We start from the raw sequence: 17,661 nt of genomic DNA, 5'->3' as shown, positions 1-17,661 counted from the left end.
TACTGTAAACCCTGGTTCGGCTTGCGTTTCCACCGCCAACAGTACCCTTACTGTGTGTGATAGATTTATTTTAAACGCACCTGACCTAAGTCTACCTGGGTCTCGTCTACAGTCAACGTTAGTTTCTCTGGGTCTCGTCTAAAATCGACATCCCTGAACGTCTACAGTCAACGTTAGTTTATCTAGGTCTCGTCTGCGATCGACGTCCTCGTTCAATAATATTTATACTCTAGCGCGTCCCCTAACTTGCTGCGCAGCAATAATAACCGACAGACTTCAGACAATGCCTTCGAACATGCTTTAATCACAGCTGGAGGATCTCTGACAAATTTCAGAAAGAATCCCACCAGCAAAAGGAATACAACAGTTTTTATAGAATAGGAGCATGGCAAAAATGACATGAAACATTACATAATTTCCCTACAATTTGATTGGTTCTGCCTATGTAAACCCTTCTGTTACTAGGTAGGAGAAAACTTAGATCTCAAATCATTAGAAAAAATAATAGAGAAAAGGGTTAAGAGTTCAGTTGATTACTCAATATGTTATGAAACTATTCTGGACAGTATATTTTTTATATTTGTCATGGTCAGCACTTCAGAATTGGACACAACATTCAGAGGACATTTTGTTCAAGTGTTAGAATGTTAGGCCTGAAAAAGGGAAGTAAAGTTTAGATGTTAGAATCATGGTTAGTTTAAAAGATAGTTTACCATCTTATCTATTAAATATCCATCACAATAGACAAGTAAAGTAGTGATGGCACCTCGTGTTGTCTTTCCCCTTGTAGCATGCGCAAGTGACGTTTCTCTGTCAACCAATCAACATGCCCCACGAAGAGGACACAACCAAAAACTTTGAGAACCACTACATTAAGGCAAAAAGGCCATTTGAAATCCGATTAAATCACAAAAGCAAATAAAATGTCAAAATACAAAAGATGCATATGAAAGCACATGTTTTAGGCATGTCACCTGTTTAGATGGTATCTGATATGGTCCACATTTAAAAGGTGAAAGCAGGAAAACTGATTTTGGCTACATTCAGCCACACTAATGAATGTAGCATTAATTTTACAGAGATTTTATGGTGTCATTCTAAACTGCAGAACCATTTAGAAGTATAAAAAAATAATAAAAAAAAACACAAATAGGGTCAAACGTAGGCATGACTTTTCAGGTGTATCTGTAAATGATGGAATTCTTTTATTACACGGATCACAATTAAAGTGCCTTCATCCAGAGTGAATGTGCAGATGATTTTTTTAGATTGCTCGTTTTTCTAAATCCATTGTCACACCGATGAACACACATGTGTCTTTCCAGAATGCGTTTGCAAATGATGTTTCAGGTCTCTATGATATGTGAAACTCTCTTTACACTGAAGACACTTGTAAGGCTTCTCTCCAGTGTGAAGTCTCATGTGAACCTCAAGGTTTCCTTTAAGTGTGAAACTCTTTCCACAGTGAGGGCAGGCGAACGGCTTCTCTCCGGTGTGAATTCTCACGTGAGCCATAAGATTTCCTTTTTGTGTGAAGCTCTTCCCACACAGTTTGCAGGTGTAAGGGCTCTCTCCGGTGTGACCTATCATGTGGATACCAAGGGATTCTTTATATGTAAAATTCATTCCGCACTGGGTGCAGGTGTAAGGCTTCTCTCCAGTGTGAATTCTCATATGAGTCTTGAGGCTTACTTTATGAATGAAACTCTTTCTACAGTGAGAGCACATGAAACGCTTCTCTCGAGTGTGACTTATCATGTGATATGTAAGGTTTCCTTGTTGTGAGAAGCTCTTCCCACACAGTTTGCAGGTGTAAGGCTTCTCTCCAGTGTGAAGCAGCATGTGAGTCTTGAGACTTACTTTATGACAGAAACTCTTTCCACAGTGATGGCACGTGAAAGGCTTCTCTCCAGTGTGAATTCTCATGTGCGTCTTAAGGTATTTATTGAATCGGAAACTCCTTTCACACTGCTGGCATTTGAAAGGCTTCTCTCCGGAGTAAAATATTACATGCCTTTTAAGGCGCTTTATGTCCGGAAAACTCATTCCACACTGACATAAAAAACAGTCCTCTTTTGATTGAATTCTCCTATGGTGATTAAGGGTTTCTTTTCTTTTAAGGGTCTGTGAACAACTAAAAGTTTTTTCTCCAGTTATGAAATCATGATCTTTCTCTTCCATTTCAATCAGTTCTTGACTCTCTTCTTTCAGCAGGTCTAAGGTGAACAGAGACAAATACAAGTTAACACCAGTGTAATGGCACAAAGCAACAGACATCAAAACATTCAGACATTTAAAGTTGCAGTCCGTAACTTCTGGCGCTCTAGCAGTTAATAAACAGAACTGCATGAGTCTCGCGGAAGAACATTGTAGCCGGAGCTACTTCTCTCTGTTTATGTCTATAACGAGTCACGCATGTACTCCACAGCTGTGCGACCCGTACCAGTCTAAAATAGTCTGAAAATAAACACTTATTATAGGTGTACTGAAGTGATTCAAGATAAGACCAAAACACGGTTTGGAAAATGGATTCACGATGTACTCACTTATCATATACATTTTTAACACAAAAAATGTACGGACTGCAGCTTTAAAGCAACAAACAAAATATATGCTAGAAAATTAGGCCCACAGCATTAAAGATACAGCAGAGCATTTCATTTTACACATGGGGTACTTTTTATCCCTGTATGCACCAAACCCATCTTAAGTGTTTGCTGCCAAAAAAGCTATTTTTTTGTTTCATCTGACCATAGAAAACTCTGTTTTCTTGATTACTTTATTGTTAATCACAAGGTTAATCACAAGTTTTCAAACCTAGACATATGTCTAGTTTCATTTCCCCTATATGTTATTTATACACTCACACACTCAGTTACGAGTTTTCAACCAAAAGTTTTGGAAACATTTAAGATTCAAAAGCATATGAATGTTGTTCCTGCATGAAAAATAAATGTTAGTTATGATTAATTAAAAAAAAATCCATCACATGGTATTTTGGGGCCCTGACGAAGTTTTGATATGCCCTGACATTTGTGCTTTTTTCAATTGCTTAAAAACATATTAATGGCTAAAGTCTGATTACACTGTATTCAGCACAAACAGGGCTACAGTAATATGTGAGCAACATGTACATAAAAGTTTGTAGTTTTGAGAAAATAACGTTTATGCATGTTTTTTTTAAAAACACTAAAAATGTAAAGATTTTCAGCGCAAAGAGGAGGCGTGTTCCGGCGCAAACGTTCCCTGGTGCTATTTTGAAGGTTTAGAAAACAATTCCGCCACTGACCAGGAAAAACCTAGTCTAAAGTCAGTGGCGCGTTGCGCATGTTATTCATATGCTATTTTAAGGGCGCATGCTTGGCCATAATCAATGTAGCGTGTGCACAACGCGCATACACTTTGCTTATCTCATCTACACAGCAATGGCGATTCTAGGGGGTGGCCTGGGGTGGCCGGGGCCACCCCTGAAAGCTCATTGGCCACCCCTGTGGCCACCCCAGATCTGATAGGTAGGTCAAGTTCGTCAACACAAGAAACGAGAAATGTTGTCAATCAGTGATGACAGCTGATCAACTGATTTAGGGCCAGTTTCACATTTTTAACTAACACAGTATCGGTCGTACTGAGACTGTGAGAGCTGATTTCTGCTCAGCGGACGTTTGGCCATGCAGGTCAGATGACCCATGAGATAAGAGCACGCGCGTCGCGTGCTGCACGGTGCACCTGCTGCTGCTGGTCCGTGAAACAAGAGGACGGTCACACAGTTGCAACAATACAACAACGATAAAAACGCTGGAATCAGTCGATTGAGAGGTATGGTCGGGACCCAACGCAACAGAGTGCGGCACGGGAATATAGATCTGATGGCCGAGTGCGGGCGCGGGCGGTAATGCACTCGTGTGTCGATTCGCGGGAGTCGGGACTCCCGCAAAATAGAATTATCTATAAATTGAACAAATAAAAACGAATAAATTGTCATTCATCTGTTGCACAAAAGCAACAAGAACAACTAAAACAAAATAGAAACGATTTACAGGCCAGAGTCTCTATTTATAACATGTTTGCAGCGTTGAACAATGTAACCAATCACAGACATATGTGTTGATTTCTTGAACGCAATGGCCAATCAGATGCAATTAAGATAGAATTCCCTCACCACTCAAAATGGACTTTTTGTTCAGTGCTGAATTCTGCATACTGGCAAATCATCTATTATATCAAACAAAGTGTAGATAATATGAAAGATTAATTATGCAGCCAGTTTCATTGATAATAACAGAGATTTGTGAGATGGCGATGAACTGAGATGTCAGCTTTTTAGGAATTATTAAGTGAGAAATCCGTCCCGCGCAGGTCTCTAATGTAGACTTTAAAAACAAACCACTAACATTATATTTACATTAACAGTAGCCTAGGCTGCAATCTAGTGTATGTAAACCTTTTTGCAGATAAACACAAATGCATTTTCGGACAAGTTAATGGCCAATGAGTCATATCCCCCACTATGGCAATTAATAACAGACTATAGTAAACACATTTCCTAAATAGGCCTGTGACTGCACTGCAAAAAATGCTTTTCTTACTTAGTATTTTTGTGTTGTTTCCAGTCCAAAAATCTAAAAATTCTTAAATCAAGAAGCATTTACTAGAGAAGTAAAACTACATAAGAAATTATAGTTTGTTTTCAGATAAACAGAAAGTATATTAAGTTATTTTTGCTTAAAACAAGCTAAATTATCTGCCAGTGCAGTAAGAAAAATAATCTTGTTTTAAGATTATGTTTTTATTAAGTTTTTTTGAATTAAGTTTTTTTTTCTTACTGCACTGGCAGATAATTTAGCTTGTTTTAAGCAAAAATTACTTAAGTTACTTACTGTTTATCTGAAAACAAAAAATAATTTCTTATGTAGTTTTACTTCTCTAGTAAATACTTCTTGATTTAAGAATTTTTAGATTTTTGGACTGGAAACAACACAAAAATACTAAGTAAGAACAGCATTTTTTGCAGTGTGTATCTTACATTTTATGAAATAGTACCATTATTTAAAAATAAAGTTTGCACTTTGTTACTATTATTAAAATCCTCTATTGTTCATAAGAGTTTAAAGGTTTACATAACATTACTTTATAGTATATATGGCCACCCCACTCTAGTTTTGTGTCCCATCTTGGCCACCCCAGTAAAAATGTCCTGGATACGCCACTGCTACACAGAAGCAGCAGCAGTTCCGATTTTTAGAAAACCATACATTATTACAAGGAAAAATATTAACACACAAGGGAAATCATTGTTGTGTCCATGAAGATGTGAAAAAATAGGCATAAATCTAGCTTACACATTTACCCAAATGTTTATACGCCTGTTTAACCTAAGCTTATTTGGGTGTGTTTCTCCCATCCCCATACAATGTCACTTCTCTGTGTTTTACAGCCCTGACGAGAACGTCGGTCTCCTCGGCTGTGAACCGCTCCTGGCGTGCGCCTGGCAAATCCGCCGTTATAATAGCCATCCGCCATTGAACAAGCGAGCCTGCATTTAAAGGGAATGTGAGATGTCGCTCTGATTGGTTTATTTCACGTTATGCCCAAACCACACCTATGAGTAATGAAGCTACTTCAGACCAACCCATTTTAGATTTGCGTCGGGCGCAAGAGTCATTTATCCCGCCGGTATAATAGCAACAGCGCCCAAGACCAACTATAGAGAATCAATGTGAGGAGACTTAATGATTGAATGTATTGTTTTGGCTTATTCACAAAATCAAATTTAAGTTGAAAGAAGTAATCGGACTATACATTTTATTTACACAAAGACTTTACTTAAAAACTTTAGACCTACACTACCGTTCAAAAGTTTTAGATCTGTAGGTTTTTGCGCAGCGCGTCTGTGTTACACGTCACCACGTAGGCTCACTATTGGCCGACGCTGGTCATGTGTGTGATGCGTGATGACGTAGCGCAAAAACACTACGAGGCCCAGAGAGAAGGAAATGAATAGTGGAATAAAGTAGTTATTTTTGCGCACAAAAAGTATTCTCGTCGCTTGATATACTTAAGATTGAGCCACTGTAGTCACTTGGACTATATTAACGATCTCTTTAATAACTTTTCTGGGCCAGCAAGTTTGGGCCACCTAGCAGTCTATGGATGAGTGATCCAGCACTCAGATTTCATCAAAAATATCTTTAATTTGTGTTCCGAAGATGAACGAAGGTCTTACGCGGTTGGAACAACATGAGGGTGAGTAATTACTGACAGAATTTTCATTTTTGGGTGAACTAACCCTTTAAAGCCTTGCTGGTTAAACATTTCATTCACGTGCTGTTCTTACATGGGCTATTTTTCTGAGCGCATCAACCACTAAAAGCCTGTCAAACAGCGCCTGATTACTGGACTTTATATTTTGCGTCTTATTGCGCTAATACTGTCAAATATACACAATGTTTTCATGAACACAGTTGGTTATGTCTAAATTTAAAGTAAACTTAACTTTTTAATCGGATGCATTATGTATTTTAGATGCGTGCAAGTCTTTAAGAGACAGTAGCCTAATAGTGAACATGCTGCCCCTTGTCCTTAAAGGGATAGTTCTATGGAATTAATTTTGTTCCAATAATAATGAACGTAACTTTTCAAGAAACTAATGAAAATATAAATTGAAACTGAAAAAGAATAATCGCAGGCAAATTTTTTGACTTCGTTTTTAATACACTGCATGTTTTGCTAACTATTTCTCATATTTCGTTCGCTGATCTGAACTTACAAATGCGCTTCCAGAGATTTCATTTACGCTTCTGAAGTTTTCGTTTACGCTCCCAGAGTTTTCGTTTGCTGTTCTGACACATTTCTCTCGTGGGGGCGGGGCTAGTAGCAGTGTGCTCTTATTGGCTACTGAGTTTTTGATTGACAGCTTCTTCACCTGGAAGTGAAGACGTCAGTGCTGTGTTTATGTGTGGATGTGAGCGTCTGTAAGCGCAGCTTTCTATTTCATTTTAATGATATTAAGTTTATATCTGTATTTTTTTGCTGCTACACTATATTGTTGAGATGATTTCTTATAGAAGGAATAGTACAGACGAATGATATCATTATCATTAGCCATCGTCGCTATAAGGTTACTGGATAGCCTACTCGTGGTAAGTCAGATTTATTTATTTTTAATCAATACTATAGCCTACTAATACTATTTATAATACAGTACTGGCTTTTTTCAGGTGAGAGCCCATAACATTATACAGCTGTGTTGTCTTGATTTAACTTAGCCCAATCATTACATGACTTGTTTATCTACATTCGGTTACAGTCTTCGATTATATCATATTTCCCCCCAGCCACCCCAAACAACATTGTGCTAGAGTACTGTACAGTATATGTACTGTAGCCTACAGTACAAAAAGTACTGTATCAGTCAATGATGCCATAGGACCAGAGCGCTGTCAATCACTGCCTGATTCAACTTTGGCAATGTAAAGCCTTTTTTTACCATGCCAATAAAGCTATTTAAACCTGAATTTCTCAATTGCTGATTAATTTGCGATGCAGAGTTTTTGAAAGAGGAGAGAAACGACTTGACCACAGACCACGTCTCTGTTCATAATAATAAACACTCAATTATTTTGAAGTATCTTGAAAATTATTTAATTACTTTTGTGTGATAAAGATGACTGATAGATAAAGCTATTATATGTAGCTAGTATGAGTAAATGCTTTTTCTGTGTCCATATTTGACTAATAATAATGCCAAAAATTGCACTTCAAATGAACATTTCTGAGAAAAATGTTTAATCTTTAATAGTCTTTAATAATAAATATATGTCCAAATTAAAACCTTAATACATGCAAGTAATTATGACTGAAAACATCCAGCAACTGGGGAATACACAGCCATGGATATATGTTTATAGGGGTATACAGCCATCTACTGGTTACACAACAGTATTACATATGATAAATGCTTCATGACTCCCGAGGTAAATATTTAAGTTAGTACTGTAAAATCCCTTAAAACATTTATATAATTTGTTTGGAAAAAATATTGTAAATCTGCAACTTGTTACTGTATGTGGGGGTTCAAAGTAGTTTGTATTGTTAGATTATAATTCATTTCCTCTCTCATTTTCCAGGAGTGGAGCAACTTTTCCATAAACAAAATTCTGATGCTGACACAGAGGATGGAGTGATAGTACCAGAGATGTCCCTATCAGACAATAATCTTACTTTGTTCAGACACATCACCTTTGAATGACTGGGATCTTGATCTTCAGACACCTTGCACATTATTCTTATTAGTCTATGCTGATCTTGGATTAGCATACCAACAGCATATGAATGTTAAGGGCATAGTTCACCCAAAAATACAATTCTCACTTATTTTACTCACCCTCATGCTGTCCCAGATGCATTTTACTTTCTTTCTACAGATAAACACGAATTAAGATTATAAGGAAAGTAATCCATCTCTGCGAGTCCTAAAGACGCTTTAAAAACCACACACAGTGAGCGTGACGGTAATCCATGCGACCTCAGTGGATGAATCAATGCCTTCTGAAGTCAAACAATAGGCTAGATAAAAGAAATACTAATATTGTAAACTGTTTTAACTATTAAAAATCACTTCCGACCAACTGTCTTGCGTACATGGGTTACAATCCACTTGTATTATGGACTCACAGAGATGGATTATTTCCTTAAAAATCTTTGTCTATGTTTATGTGAAGAAGAAAGTCATATACATCTGGGATGGCATGAAGGAGTAAATGATGAGAGAATTCTCTTTTTTTGGGTGGACTATCCTTGTACTGCTTGTGTCCAGTCACTGCTTTGTTACTTGAACTGCAACAGGAACTGCTCAAAGAATCATTGCAACATTTAAAATGTATATGAATTTTTTTAATGTATTCTGTATTTGTAATTTTTCATTTTGTATTGTAATGTATATCAGAATACTGTACATGTAGGCCTATATTATGCAGTTAATGTTTTGTGAATTCTGGTCTTTCCTGTCACAACATAATTGCATCCAATACTTTCACTTTGATACTTGTGTATATGCTTTAGTGACAATAAAGAATGTAAATTTAATTGAATTCATATTTTCAATTACATTAATTTAACTGGTTGTATAAGTCACAATTGAAACGGTTGATGATTGTTAAAATATATTTACAATTTTAAATCTTAGAAGGTAGTATTAATTAAATGAAATAACTAAATACAATTATCAGTTAAAAAAAATGGCAACAAGAACATTCTTTGTGTGATATATGTAATGAAATGCCCTCTGAGGTTTGTATCATCTGACAGCAGGCCACGATTGTAATTTTCATATTGTTTAAATTCCTCTTATTTAAGTGATAATTAATTTTGATGGTGTAAATGTATATCATGCTAACAATGAGTAGTGTGATGGGCCATGGTTGCCAACCTTGATTAACATTACCTGAAGTGAAACTTTCTTGACGGCTGAATATATCACACACGTTTGCTAGTATTCTCTTTAAATTGTAACAGCTCAACCTAATCAGAGCCTAACATGCAAAAGAATCATCAGGAATAAACAAATATTCTCCGAAAACATTGGACACTATACAATATTTGAAGTATTATACAGTCCTTTAATGTAATATTACACCTGAATAGACTGAATAGATCTCTTGTGCTCCTAAAAGCTTCTGTCGACAAAGTAGTAGCAGCAGGTAAATACAGATAAAATTAAAAAACAAACCTAACTTAATATCATTAAAATGAAATAGAAAGCTGCGCTTACAGACGCTCAAATCCACACATAAACACACCACTGACGTCTTCACTTCCAGGTGAAGAAGCTGTCAATAAAAACCTCAGTAGCCAATAAGAACACACTGCTACTAGCCCCGCCCCCACGAGAGAAATGTGTCAGAACAGCAAACGAAAACTCTGGGAGCGTAAACGAAAACTTCAGAAGCGTAAATGAAATCTCTGGAAGCGCATTTGTAAGTTCAGATCAGCGAACGAAATATGAGAAATAGTTAGCAAAACATGCAGTGTATTAAAAATGAAGTCAAAAAATGTGCCTGCGATTTATTCTTTTTCAGTTTCAAAGATATTTTATTCAGTTTCAATTTATATTTTAATTAGTTTCTTGAAAAGCTACGTTCATTATTATTGGAACAAAATTAATTCCATATAGTTCACCCAAAAATGAAAATGTTGTCATCATTAACTAACTTTCATGTTGTTCCAAACCTGTATTAATTTCTTTCTTGTGCTGAACACAAAATAAGATATTTTGAAGAATGTGGGTAACCAAACAGTTGATGGTCCCCATAGACTTCCATATTAGGATGCTATGGAAGTCAATGGGGACCATCAACTATTTGGTTATACCACTCACTGCTCTTGACTGAAGAACTTAAATAGAGTAGTTTTATTAAGAATCAAGTTATAATGTATACAGTCAAGCCTATGTATTGTTTTATTTCATTTGTATATTATGTTGTGTACATGTAATGTGTATCTTTGGTCCTATTTTTTTATTAACAAAGATAAAATAATGACAAGGCTAAGTTTTTTCTTCATCCATTTTGGCCAAAAATGTCTGCTATATTCTATTTTATAGTCTTTGTAAGGCTTTGTTTTTTTTAAACAGGGAAATTCGTTTGGCTATAATGCAAAATAGTAAAACCAACATGAAAAAGAATCGTGATATATTTTCCCATATCGCCCACCCCTACTTCAAATGTTTGAACACTGCATTATTGATTTGTAAATAAAAATACAAAGCTGTATATTAAGAAGTGTGCATCTTAATATTATTTTCTTCATTTGCAGAGCTTGTTTTGTGAGATCAGACATGCAATGGAAATGAAAGTACTGTTGTTGTTTTTTCATATGAAAAGAGAGATCTCTCCTATTGAAGCATTATCGCATAAAACATGGAAGCTACACCAGAACTACACCATTTCCATGCCTTAATGCAGACTTTGTATTCATTCAAGTCATTTATTTAACAAGAAGTCATTCCCAACAAATTGATGCAGAACAAACAAGTGGATCAAAAGAATCTCCATTAATATTTCACGGTCCACTCTGTGAATTTAAAGAACCTTGTACAGAATCTGCATCAACATAAAAGAATGAAAAGGTTCAGTGCCCATACAATGACTGCAATTTTGAGAGCAGAATTTATTCTACAATTAATGCTCACAAATGTAAAGAACACCAATTAATCAGTCAGAGGAACCAAGCATTGCAGTGGAAATTCTAAATTTAGCTGCAAAATTACCACAAGACGTTACACAAAATATGTCTTACCATGAGTCAATGGATTCTATTGAATTTGGCGAAGATGAAAATGAAAAAGAGGACCAGACTCAAAATCTGGATCTTTTGCAAAATCAACTAGAACATAATTTAGGCTTGCTCCTCAAGATGCAAACCATTCTGCATATCTCTGATGTAGCAGTACAGGAAGTAATTCAACAAATGAACCATATCTTTCTTCTGTCAAAGCCCCTTTTGTGTAATGCCATACAGCAGATTCTAGATCAACATGGAGTCAGCGATAATGATTCTGTTTTGAGAGACATCATGAAAGCAGTCACAGAGAATAATTTGATCTTGAAAATTACTAATTCTGGTGAGTCTCTCTCTCTACAGTCAGTAAAAGAGCATCATGTTTTCAGAAAGAGTTTCCAATAGTTGTGCTACAGGATATAAGAGTTTATATCCTCTTTATAACAGGATATAAACTTGGGAAAGACTCACAATCAGTTGCTTATGTGCCAATTCTGGATATGCTATAGGTGCTTTTAAACAGAACTGATGTCTTTGAGAAAGTTCTTGCTCCTTTTGACAATGCAAATGGGATCAACTCTTACAAAGACAGCACTAACTATCGTGAGAATGATTTTTTGACGGCAGGGAAATTTAGGATTTTGCTTACCCTGTACACTGATGAATTTGAGATTGCCACAAGATGTTCAGTGTCTATTGGGTTCTTGCTAATCTTCCATCTAAACACCGGTCATCTCTTCAGGCAATTCAGCTGGCACTCATATGCAAGGCTAGAGCAGTAAAACAATATGGATATGAGAAAGTCCTTCACCCTCTTGTACAAGACCTCAAAACTCTGGAGAAATAGTGTCTTTTTGGAGCAGTTAGGGGAATGTGTTAAGGGAACTGTTCTCAATGTATCTGCTGACAATCTTGGTGCTCATTCCTTTCAAGAGAGTTTTATTGTGGAATACCCTTGCCGCTTTTGCATGGTGAAAAGGAGTGAAATGCAACAGAAATCAAATTAAAAGACCAAAATTTGGTAAAACAGTATGGTGTAAAAGGCAGGTGTGTTTTAAATGAGCTTGACCATTTTCACTCTGTCAGTGGCTTTCCACCTGACATCATGCATGATCTCTTGGAGGGTGTCATACCCATTGAAACATTGCACTGTGCCTCAATGATTTAATCAACAAAAAGTACATCGCCCTTGAGTATATGTGAACAGAACAATCAAACAATTTCCATATAAATTCATAGACAAGACCGATCAACCTCAGGTCATTCCAACTACATTTGCCTCAAGAGGCACGATTGGGGGCAATGGCCATGAAAACTGGGCACTTTTAAGACTTGTCCCACTAATGTTTGGCTTTGACATCCCAGAAAATGATGCAACATGGGAGATTTTAATGCTTTTGAAGGACATGCTAGAACTGGTGACATCCTTCAGATTTACTGATGATACTATTGATTTTCTTGGGGCTAAAATTTCAGAGCACAGAGGTTTGCTTTTAAAAGTATTTCCTCATTTCGTGTTGCGTCCTAAACACCACTACATTGAACATTATCCACAACTAATAAGGACATATGGGCCACTTAGAGATGTCTGGACCATGCGTTTTGAAGGCAAGCATAAGTTCTTCAAACAAATCATTTGTGAGACAAATTTCAAAAACGTCACACAAACTCTGGCAGTCCGACATCAGAGATTGATAGCATACCACGTGGACTCGTCATCCTTGTTTTAAATCTTCTGTCCAGATGGACAAAGTGGCATATACACTGACTTTTCCTGAGAGTGTACAGAACATGCTTCAGCAGAATTTTGCTACCCAAAGCACATCTAAAGTGTGCATTGATGGGATCAACTACAGTCCTGATATGGTTCTGTCTGCTGGTACAAGTTCATGTCTGCCTGATTTTAGGCAAATTGTAAAAATTGTCATCAACATTTTGTTTGTATGCAAACAACAGACAGCGTGTTACATTGAGCATCTACAGTCCTATGAACTGTGCAGCCATGTATCAGAAATGACAGTCACTAAGCTGTTTGAATTGAATGACCCTTTTCCACTGGCACCCTACAAAATTCAGGACAGGACATTTGTTACAGCGAAACATTTTATCTTGTGCTAAATTGAACATTTAAAGTGGAAGTCCACCTAAAAAAGGAAATTCAGTTATTTACTCACCATCATGTTATTTCAACCCTGCATGACTTTCTTTTGCTGAACATAAAATATATTTTGAACAAAGTTTGTTACCAAACAGTTTCAGTTCCCCAATGACTTCCATGGTAACCTGAACATGTTTGGTTTCCAATGTTCTTCAAAATATCATCATTTATGTTCAGCAAAAGAAAGTCATACAGGGTTGAAACATGAGGGTGAGAAAATAACTGAATTTCCACTTTTTATCCCTTTATTATTGAGAACTCGAGTGTAAAATTAATAGATTTTTCTCATTGTTAGGTTCACAGGACACAATGGAGACAAGAACTATGTGATAGTGAATGAAAATGACATACGGAAAATCACGCTGCATAGGAAACCACAAACTTTGGACACATTGATGGAACAACTTGAAGAGAAGTTAGGTCTTCCATACAAGTTTTCTCTTCAGTGTGAAGATGCTGATTTTAACAATGCACTAATCAGCCTCACAGACATTGCAGATTTACCTGAGAGGCCCACCTTAAAGGTGATCTCTCTTGTACCATCTCCTACACCAAGTACAGCTGACACAGACATTGTATCTTTGTCCTCGGTCAAGAACGGTCATCTCATGTACGCCAGGCTCAGGGGCCAGAGACATTTGAAATCCCCAATTTTCCTGTAGATATTGAGTTCCAATTGTGCCATGGAAACCTTCAGTACATGAGAGACCAGACATATGTGACCCTGGATCACAAAACCAGTCATAAGTCGCACAGGTGTATTTGTGGCAATAGCCAACAAAACATTGTATGGGTCAAAATTATCGATTTTACTTTTATGCCCAAAATTATTAGGATACTAAGTAAAGATCATGTTCCATGAAGATATTTTGTAAATTTCCTACCGTAAATATATAAAACATTTATTTTTGTGAGTGGATGCAGCAATATCGCGAACATAAATGGACAAATTTAAAGGCGATTTTCTCAATGTTTAGATTTTTTTGCGCCCTCAGATTCCAGACTTTCAATAGTTCAGCCAAATATTTTCCTATCCTAACAAAGCATAGGCTACATCAATGGAAAGCTTATTTATTCAGCTTTCAGATGATGTATACATCTCAATTAAAAAAAATTAAGTACAAATTAAGTTATTTAAAAATAATTAAATAAATTGCATTTCAAAAATATATCCAAATAGAAGTCTGGAAATAATCGAACAAATATAAATAATAACGTACTCATCCGAAATTGTATCCACGGCTGGACCACGTCGCTATTTAAAATGCAAACGTTCATTGTCGGAGTCCCGCTCTTCTTCTGAGGAAAATACAATATCTTGCGATATCGTCACTATCCAGGATGAGCTGAGGAGCTTCCTCACCCGTGTAGCATCTTCCAAACGCACAGGAAAGTGAATGAAACTTAATGATTTTTAGGGCGTTTACCATTTTGCAGATCGCCTCAACACATTATCTTATGAATAGCACGCTCTGCACGTGGGTGTGACCACATTAACGATAATCAGCTAAGCCAGGGGAAACTGTACATCTCTTTAGTTTCATACAGATTACATTTCAGGAGAATATTTGTTTTAAATGTGAATTGTTTTAATTAAAAGTAGACATTTCAAGCTTTCTTTAGACATACGTTTTATGTTTGTGTACATAAGTATTAGCTGAGTTTCAATTAATTATTCAGACGTCTTTCAGGAAGTTTCTTGCGGAGACAGCGACAGCTGAAAGCGCACCGTTTATTTTCTTTATTTGACAAAAACACAAGGATTTGTTGTTATTGTGAGTGTACACAAATAAAAGAAGACCCTTTATAGTTGATAAAGATGTATAAATACTTATATGTATGGCCAAAAATTACGGAGTATTTTAAGTTGTTTAGGCTGAGGAAAAAATCCAGCAGAACACACTGGCGCGTTCTTCGGGTTTAGACCACTTAACTGTGGTTTTGTGATGCTTCTTAAAAACAAATTGACATTTTCATTAAAGGGTGGAGATTTCCATCCCACCATTGACAGCTATGCAACTAAAAACTCTGACGCATCAAAAAGTTCTAAAGAGATCGTAAAACTAATCTAATCTAATATTCTGAAGAGAATTGATCGCTTTATAAACTAAACAGATTTACTTTAGGCTTTTATTCACATATAAACATTCATCAACACACACGAGTTGTGGAAACAGAAGCTTTTACTTGACGTGCAAAAAATGAAAAAAATTTGAGCTTCCGCAAGAACCAATGAGAACTGCAAGAACTTATGTATTTTTTTCCTAATTAGATGTGTGATTTCATGTTATAATACGAATGTTCGATATGAAAGTAGGATCGTCTCATGTTCGCTTGAAGGCAGCGTTATTATTTGTCTGATCATGTGATGTCAACATGTCTGTCCACATGAGGGACACGCTCCATGCCAAATAAAACCACTTTAATTCCTCCAAAAATATCATTCATTTCTGTAGAGCTGGACATTTTAAAGAGGACCAAATGACTGAGTTCAGCTTTGAGAATGAAACCAACCTGTTTGTTCCTCAGTTTCTTCTTGTTTCACTCTGAATGTTTCCTCAATCTTCATGTCTTCACTCTCCTCTTTAATAATCGCCATCTTTGTTTGTTCCTCAGTAACTTCTTGTTTCACACTGCTCGCTTCTTCAATCTTCATTTCTTCACTCTCCTCTTTAATAAACGCCATCTTTATAGTGAGTCACGTGAATCTCAGTCGCTTCACCAGGAGTTTTTCCTGTGTGTTTAGACAATATTGTCATGATTAAGATGAGAATAATTAACAGAAAGAAAAATAAATCCAAACTAAATCTCTGTCTCTCAATCAGCTCCCTAATTACTACAAATAACACAACAAAAAACATGGTTATTGTAGTTAAACCATGGTAATCACAAATTAACCATGGTTTTGCTACACTGTTATAGTTTAAACATTGTATTTGTAGTAAAACTGTGGTTATGCAAAATAGTAATCAATCCAAAAAAACATGGTTTTAACACTTTTCCAGACTAAAAAGAACATAAATTATACTGTTCATTTTATTAATTTGAAGCTGGTATTTAATCATTTGTATATTATATTGAATATATTCCATTTTCAAGAAACATTTAGAGTTGGTTTGTTTTCTCGTTGCATTTACACTGTTTTGACCAACGAGTGGCGATTCGAGCGATTCAAATTACTGAATCATTTGATTCAATTGACTCGGAGTATCAAAAACCTCATCATAACTTTCTTTAGTGACCAAATTCGTGTTCACGATAAAGTGATTCACGATATACACGCACCTTTGAGACGCACCTTTTCTGTTACTCGCGTGCTTTCCTCACAGAAAATAACGTTCATTAAAGTTAGATAAAGCAATACAATTGTACATTTAATGCAGACTAATTCCTTTAAGATCGCCTCTAATAATCACAAAATCAACTGAATTATTTGTATCTATTCAAACACATTAAATGCTTAAAAACACAAACCTTTCTTCAGCCGAATCACAACTGACAGGGGCTCGCGGCGCCGGCTTATGACGTCACCTTAAAATAAAAGTCCCGTTCACACGCTGCTATCTAAAGTCACAAAAGTACATAGAAATTTAAATGCAAAACACACACATAGTAAAAACAATCAGAAATAAATAAGGTATTCATATTTGAATCCTTGGAGAAATGCATGTTGTCTAATGATGCGCTAAAAGAGTTTGTAGCACATCTTGTGAGATTCTGTGCTGTGTTTGGGTGCAGAAACCATTTATACCAGGGGTTGGTAAACTTCTTTTTCAGTAACAAGACATTTTTAAATTGACGTTTGGATGTATTTTTCGAATGTAATAGTAAATTAATAATTATTATACAATAAACAAAGTTTGTCAAAATCAAACCTTTATTTGGGCCACAGACAAACACAGCAACAATATATAGGTAAATTGTTGTAATATGTTTTAGCAATTGTGCAAAATGAATAGTGACTGTGTGTTTTTCCTCTCTGAATAATTTTCCATGGCTTTGTAAATTAGTCGTGTAAAAGCAGTTGATGACCAGGATGAGGAGAAAGAGAGACAAAGAGGATGAACTGATGGAGTTAATCAGAGAAGAAGACATGAGGTTTCAGAGAGAGACAGGGAAGAAGAGGAGAGCCGGGAGAGGATAGACAGACTCTTCTCTCTACTAGAGAGATTGATTAAAAAAAATTTTAAAAAATAAACCGAGCAATTCCAAGAGGGACCATCGGT

The 17,661-nt window shown here is 36.2% G+C and overlaps 1 protein-coding gene across 2 annotated transcripts; it reads right to left on the bottom strand.

Moving 5' to 3' along the window:
- Positions 1 to 284: 284 nt before the first annotated feature.
- Positions 285 to 16,995, bottom strand: LOC309497668 (uncharacterized protein). 2 transcript variants are annotated; one of them, XM_082167975.1, is made up of 3 exons: positions 16,910 to 16,995; positions 15,950 to 16,169; positions 285 to 2,216 (listed from the first exon to the last, which is right to left on the bottom strand). In XM_082167975.1, exons 2-3 carry the CDS (start codon positions 16,119 to 16,121, stop codon positions 1,294 to 1,296), a joined length of 1,095 nt encoding a protein of 364 aa, XP_082024101.1. In that variant the 5' UTR covers positions 16,122 to 16,169; positions 16,910 to 16,995; the 3' UTR covers positions 285 to 1,293. The 2 variants fall into 2 exon arrangements, with proteins under 2 accessions (XP_082024101.1, XP_082024102.1); XM_082167976.1 differs by lacking the exons at positions 15,950 to 16,169; positions 16,910 to 16,995 and adding an exon at positions 14,656 to 15,620.
- Between the last annotated feature and the right edge of the window lie 666 nt (positions 16,996 to 17,661).

The sequence above is a fragment of the Leuciscus leuciscus genome (genome assembly GCF_965113295.1).
Source record: "Leuciscus leuciscus genome assembly, chromosome: 4".
Taxonomy (NCBI): Eukaryota; Metazoa; Chordata; class Actinopteri; order Cypriniformes; family Leuciscidae; genus Leuciscus; species Leuciscus leuciscus.
The sequence above is the reverse complement of the archived record's forward strand: the minus strand, read 5'-3'. Positions and strand labels throughout refer to the sequence as shown.

What these genes read in the sequence shown, in the direction of transcription:
- LOC309497668 (XM_082167975.1), bottom strand. Translation starts at nt 16,121, where the DNA reads ATGGCGTTTATTAAAGAGGAGAGTGAAGAAATGAAGATTGAAGAAGCG. An exon ending in AGAAACTGAGGAACAAACAG is followed by an intron (nt 2,217 to 15,949) that starts GTTGGTTTCATT and finishes TGTTCACCTTAG; the next exon opens with ACCTGCTGAAAGAAGAGAGT.